At 35.5% G+C, this 7,222-nt stretch overlaps 1 protein-coding gene across 1 annotated transcript; it reads right to left on the reverse strand.

Moving 5' to 3' along the window:
- Positions 1-5,798: 5,798 nt before the first annotated feature.
- Positions 5,799-6,642, reverse strand: LOC115714191 (uncharacterized). The gene has a single exon (XM_030642770.2). It carries the CDS (start codon positions 6,409-6,411, stop codon positions 6,022-6,024), a length of 390 nt encoding a protein of 129 aa, XP_030498630.1. The 5' UTR covers positions 6,412-6,642; the 3' UTR covers positions 5,799-6,021.
- Positions 6,643-7,222: the final 580 nt, after the last annotated feature.

The raw sequence follows: 7,222 nt of genomic DNA on the forward strand, positions 1-7,222 counted from the left end.
AGGAGACAAGAACAGTAAATATTTTCATGCTACTGCAAGCTCTCGCAAACGGAATAACCAAATAGTTCAGCTTCAGGATAGCAATGGCGTGTGGAAAGGCTGGGAATCTGGCCTTGATCAGGTAATTATTGACTATTTCTCTGCTCTCTATTCTACTGATCATGCTATATGTGGCTCTGTTGTTAATGGCATTCGGCGTACTGTAACTGTTGAACAAAATGATGCCTTACTTTGCCCAATCACACCTGATGAAGTTAAACAAGCTCTCTTTCAAATGCATCCTGATAAAGCTCCTGGTCCTGATGGTATGAGTCCCGGTTTTTATCAGAAACATTGGGATATAGTTGGCGCTGATATTGTTAAGCTTGTTATAGAGTTCTTCAATAATGAATGCATGCCGCCTGGGCTAAATGACACTCATCTAGTGTTGATTCCAAAGAAGAAGAACTTTTCCTCTATGGGAGACTTGCGTCCTATTGCTCTCTGTAATGTCTCTTACAAGATTCTTTCGAAGGTCCTTGCCAATAGAATGAGGGTGCTAATTGATCATATCATCTCTCCTACTCAGAGTGCATTTATTCCTGGCAGGCTCATCTCTGATAATATCCTGATAGCCTTTGAAATCATGCACTATCTCAAGAGGAAAACAAAAGGTAAAAAAGGATTCATGGCCATGAAGCTTGATATGAGTAAGGCTTATGATCGTGTTGAATGGGATTATCTGTCTGTTGTCATGCATCGTATGGGGTTTGCTGGTAAATGGGTCAGCCTTATTATGAAACGTGTTACTTCTGTTCGCATTCTGTTTTCCATGATGGCCATCTCATGGGGCCGATTGTTCCCTCTCGTGGAATCCGCCAAGGAGATCCTTTATCTACTTATTTGTTCATCATTTGTGCTGAAGGGTTCTCTTCCTTGATCAGAAAGTTTGAAGAAGATCAGATTATTCAAGGTTGCCGTGTTGCTAGAAATGCTCCTCCCATAACTCATATGTTGTTTGCTGATGATAGTTATCTTTTTTGTCAAGCAAATCCCACCACAGCTATCAACATCAAGCAAATGCTTCACTCCTTCGAAATTGCATCTGGGCAAAAGGTGAATGTGACTAAGTCTTCTATTTTTTTCAGCCCCAACAATGCAACACCAAACCGTAATGAGATTTGTAATGTTCTTGGCATGACAGAAGCTACTGATGGCTCTCTTTACTTGGGGCTACCTAACATTATAGGTAGAAAGAAGACTGTGATACTTGGCTTCCTCAAAAACAAGATTATAAATCGGCTCAATAGTTGGAATGGCAAGTTCCTTTCTCGTGCAGGCAAAGAAGTTCTCCTTAAATCTGTTATCCAATCTCTTCCAACTTATGCTATGAGTGTCTTCCTTCTTCCATTGGAAACTTGTCAAGAGATTGAGAAGCTTATGGCTAACTTTTGGTGGAAAACTTCAAGTGCTAAAGGTCAAGGAATCATATGGATGTCTTGGGATCGTATGGCAATTCCCAAACATTCTGGTGGTATGGGCTTCCGCCACTTACATGATTTTAATCTTGCGATGCTGGCCAAACAAGGGTGGCGGTTTCTTGTCTCCCCCACATCCCTTGCCAGCCGTGTGTTCCAAGCCAAGTACTATCCCAACTCTGATTTTCTTTCTGCAGAGCTTGGCAACAACCCAAGTTTTGTTTGGCGTAGCATTTGGAGCGCACAAAGCTTGGTTAAATTGGGTTGTCAACGAACCATTGGTAATGGAATGTCAACAAGTATCTTGAAGCACCCTTGGCTCCCCGATCCCGTCAATCCTTTTGTGACATCCAATGCTCTCGGCCTCACTAACCACATGGTCAACTCTCTTATGGATATTCATGAAACCTCATGGGATATCCCCCTGGTTCAAGATATGTTTAATTCTCGAGATACTCACTTGATCCTTGGAATCCCGTTGAGTGCTACACCAATTGAAGACTGTTGGTCCTGGAGGGGTGAAAGATCTGGTTCCTTCTCTGTCCGTAGTGCCTATGATTTCCGCAGATTAGTAAATATGGTCGGCGAATCAACCAAACTACGGATTTTGGCACGGGTTACGGCATCTTAAAATACCACCAAAAGTGAAGAACTTCATGTGGCGCGCTATCACCAATACCCTCCCCACATGTCTTGAACTGGCTTCAAGGAATGTCGATCTATCCTCCTTGTGCCCTGTCTGCCATAATGCGGGTGAGACTGCTTCTCATGTGCTATTGACTTGCTCATTTGCTTTCAGTTGCTGGGAGCGTTGTGGGTTCACCATCCAATCCGATACTTCATCAACTATTGGTTATTGGCTTGACTCTACATTCGCATTGTATGGTGATGATATAGCTTGCCGTGCCATCATGATCTGCTGGGCACTTTGGAAGTCTCGAAACAAGCTTGTTTGGGAGAAGAAGACTTCCGCTCCAACTCAAGTCATTCATTCAGCATGGACTACACTTGACCACTGGCGTACTGCTCAAGATAAAATTAGTTTATTATCATTGTCACTCTTGCAACATGATAATAACATTGAGCGATGGACTAAACCCGATTCTGACACAGTCAAGTTAAATGTTGATGGAGCGTTATTTGAGAGAGAAAGTGCTTATGGTTTCGGCATTGTTGCTCGAGATTCGACGGGCCACATTGTTGATCTCCGAGCCACATATCAGGGAGGAAACTACCCAGCTGAGGTGGTTGAAGCTCTTGGCATCAAAGAAGCTCTAAGTTGGTTGAAGGACAAAGGATGGAATAAAGTTGACATGGAAACTGATAGTATGGTAACGGTGCAAGCAATCTTTAGTAATCAAATTATGTCCTCTACTTTTGGTTTGGTTATTAGAGATTGTAAGAGTTTATTGTCAGCTTTAAATAATGTTAGTATTCGTTTTGTAAGACGATCAGCAAATCGCGTTGCCCACTTTGTTGCTAGGCGATCCCGATTTTTCTCTGATCGTAGCATTCATAGGATTGATTTTCCTGATGAGCTTCTAGCTCTTATGTATGATGAATGCTAAATTTCAATGAAGTTGATATTTCATTTTCAAAAAAAATGAGACTATAATAATCATTTATGGTCTCATAATATAATTTATGATTATTTCTACAACCATATAAAGTTTGTTAATAAAATTTTTAATACTATTTTTACAAAATATTCCACTAGCACTCTTCTAAACTGGCTTTTTATTTATATAGGTGAGATTTTGACAATTACTTTCAAAAAATTAAATTAAAAAATTAAAATATTTAATAATTAAATCTACTTATATTTAAAATATTTATAATTATCACATAAAAAATTTCTAATATAAATAATCTCAAACCATCTCATAATGATTTTTTTTTCTCAAGAGAATGAAAACTTTACTTTGGCAATACAAGAGGAGAGATCTGTCCACCAAATCTTAGAAGAGTCTAAAGATATAACTAATTAGTCTAATGATCTAAAGAATTGATAGACGATTACAGTGAAAAAATCTATCACAAAAAGCTAAAATATCAATAAGAACCAAACCAAACTCAACCAAAAGAGAGATCTTATTCGAAAGAATCACACACACGAGTTAGTTTGTTTGGAACACCGTATTAAATCGTATTGTATTATATTAAATTGGATTATATATCATATTTATTTTAATTTATACTAAAATATTATATATTTAAGCGCTCATAAAAGTTAATACCAGATATAGTGTTACATAAAAATATTGCATAAAATACAATTTAATATAAAACTATACAATACAATACGGTATAATATGACGTACCAAACGAACTCTAATATTCCACAATAATACTATTAAAACCCAACGAGAACAAAGAATCAAACCATGTAAAACCGAATTATATTGAAGGCCAAACAATGACCCAAGTGATCTGACACATAGTTAAAATTATTTCTTTTAAAATTTATGGTGATTTTAATATTAAATTTTAAAAACATGCCATCAAATTGAATCTAATTTGTTTCTAAACATTAAAGTTAACCAGTTTATATATTAATTATATAGATTGTGAATTAGGTCTTAAAATCTCCATTTTCAATTATCCACTTCAATAAGTAAAGAGATGAGTTAATATTATTGCTTTCCTCTTTGTTACTACCTCCATAATAATGTGGATAGTCACGACTTTTGTTTTCGTGTAAACCTAACCAATTATATAGATGTAAAAAAATTAGGCTGCACAATCTTTTCTACATCAGTAAATAAAGAGATTAGTATGAGTTCTGAACTCAATGTAATTTATTTAACCCCACTTCAAGCTAGTCACAATTTGTCTTGCTGTAGCATAATCATCTTTAATGGGATATAAATTTTCAAAATATATATTGATGACTCAATTAAGGCAGGATAAAATATATTACCCCTATAATTATCATGTGATCCAAAAATTGTCGATATTATTGAAGGAATTGAAAAAAAAAATTGATTTACTAACCTATATTTTCAGCTTTTAGTACACATTACGAGATTATATATATATATATAAAAACTAATAAGAATACTTAAAAGAATGCTTAATCTGCACTTTTTTTTTTACATCTTTGAATAGATATTTTAAATTAGATTAAAAATAATAGGAAAATTTAATCAATTAATATATATTAAATAATATAGTAGTTTTTTAATAATTTTTAGAAGTGGTTATTATTTAAACAATTTAAAACAAAAAGTATAGAAAAAAATAATGTAAGAAAAAAATAAAATAATTATTTGTAAGTGGTAGAGATTTTGACAAGCTTAATGTGTAATATTCAATATTAAAATGTACTGTGCTTGACACCAAGATGCCCTTTTAAGGGTTTATATAAATTAGATTGATAGTGATGACAACATAACATTATCTCATTGCTATTAGCTATAAACCCTTGAATCATCAGATGCTAGGCACCATTGTACGGAATGGCATTTCTCTTGAAAAAAAGAAAGGAGGCTCCTCTAGTTCTAGTGCTAGCCTCACCTTTCTAATCTGCCTAATTTCATAGTCCACATGTTCATTATAGGAATGTCAAATAGAATAGGCCCCAACCTCACTCTTTTTTGCTACAATTATTTAACAACCAATTTTTCATTATTCAAAACTCCAAATAAATATACACATCTTATGCCTGAAAAACCAATTTCAGGTTCTGTTCTAACAAACAGCTTGAAGTGTTGCTTTAGTTAATCAAGCATATGCAAATGTAATTTATTTAAAGTATTGTATGCATGAAAACAGTTCGATTATTTATATGTTGTCACTTAGAAATTCTTAATTCAGAAACTAAGGAGAACAAAGTATTGTATACATGAAAACAAAACAACTGATACCATTAGGCATTATACCAATCACTTGAACAAAACATACCTCAAGACTAACCTAATTAAGGTTCATATACTTTGAAACTAACCAATCAACTCTGACTAGATAAATAAATCCATAATAATATGTCATTCAGATTCCAAATTATGTTTTTGATATTATGGTTAAACTCTCTTCTTACATAATCTGTTGAAGCCAAATAATTTATGAAATTCAGTCAAAACTTGAATCTTGAACATGTCTAATCTAAGTGTAGCAAACAACTTAAACCAAATCATATATATCAAAGAAATTTTATCAAGAATCCGCATTAAACTAGTTATATAGCACATCTCATCAAGTAATACAATCAATCAAAGTTATGATAAAGTTAAAGCCAAATCATTTCGAAAGAATACAATACAAGGGCCAAACCCACTTGAATTCTTGCATTGGATAAATCGAAATCGAATTCAAGACCCCAATCCCACCAATCCAAAGCAATTTTTCAAATGAAACTTGTGACAAATTCAATTCAAAATGATTAGGGAAAGCAAATGCAGTACAACAAAATACTAATACTCCGCAGAAAAAAGAAACAACTTATCATCATTAAGGCAATTCAAAAGCACAAAATACTAAACAAAAGTTTACCCACTCCCTACGATCAAGATCAAATCATAAACCCCTTTCATTAAAATCAACGGTTTAAGCTCTCACCAGAAACTCAATCTCTCTTCAACCGCTCAACGCGCTGATTAAGCTGCTCAATCCTAACAACAAGATGAGTTACGGAGTAAAGAAGCCAGTAAAAGATCAAAGCCGAGGCGATCAACAGAGCGTTACGTTGACTCTTCATGATTGATTTCTGATGACGGAGAAACTCCGATGGAGTACAGGAATCAGCTTCGCAACTCGGACGAGTCTCGTACTTCCAGTAAATATCCATGAGTAAGAAAAGACAAAAGGGAACAATCGAAAGGAACGGTTTGAGAAGATTACGTGTTACGGCGACGAGACCTTTGCGAAGACCATCGAGACCGGGGATGGTGAGGAGGAGGACCATGATTGCCTCTGCAGCCGCGGCGTAGCCTAACACAACCCATTCCAACGCCATTTTTGGTCTGTAGATTCAAAATCAAAACCCTAGATCTCTTTCTCTCTTTCTCTTTGAATTTTATTTTTATTTTTATTTTTTATATTTATTATCTGAAATTGAGATGCTTTGCTTAGCTACAAAGGAAAAAAAGAGAACAAGCCGCTTGTAATGGATCGATCCTTGACTTGAACAGAGAGCGGTGATGATACGGTGTCGTTTTGATTGTTGGAATGTCTGACACGTGTCGATTAGGTAACCGTCATAAACACGTGGCTATTATTTGTAGTATCAAATCTGTCATCGTTTTGGAATTGGATGTCTAAAATTTACTGGGCCTTGCCGACGTTAATAATGGCTTGAGGAATTATTTGGGCTTTTATTGGGCCCATTAGACCGGAACACAAGCAAAATTTATAAACGAAGTTTATAATAATATACATTTTCTTTTCATCTTATATACAATAATAATACTAGGGAAATTTGAGTTTTTATCCATCTTTTATACCCAAATTAATTATCTAAACTAATACTTATGACTATTAAAAAAATAAGACTACTTTTACCTAAATCCCAAAATACCCCTCTCATTATTCTCAACCATCTCTCTCTCTTCCTCCTTTCTCTCTCAAATCAAACCCACCAATAAACACAAACACAGCCGATCCACCAACCTTCCACCCAAAACCAACCATTGCACGAACTGAACGGCGAACGCCACCTCCGACCGAGACGCCGACGAAGAGTCAACTGAACCCAAAGCAGCCCACTCCGTGCGAGACGCCGACGGAGACCCACACCCAACCGAACCCACAATGTCCAAGGCCAAGAT

The sequence above is a fragment of the Cannabis sativa genome, chromosome 4 (assembly GCF_029168945.1).
Source record: "Cannabis sativa cultivar Pink pepper isolate KNU-18-1 chromosome 4, ASM2916894v1, whole genome shotgun sequence".
NCBI lineage: Eukaryota > Viridiplantae > Streptophyta > Magnoliopsida > Rosales > Cannabaceae > Cannabis > Cannabis sativa.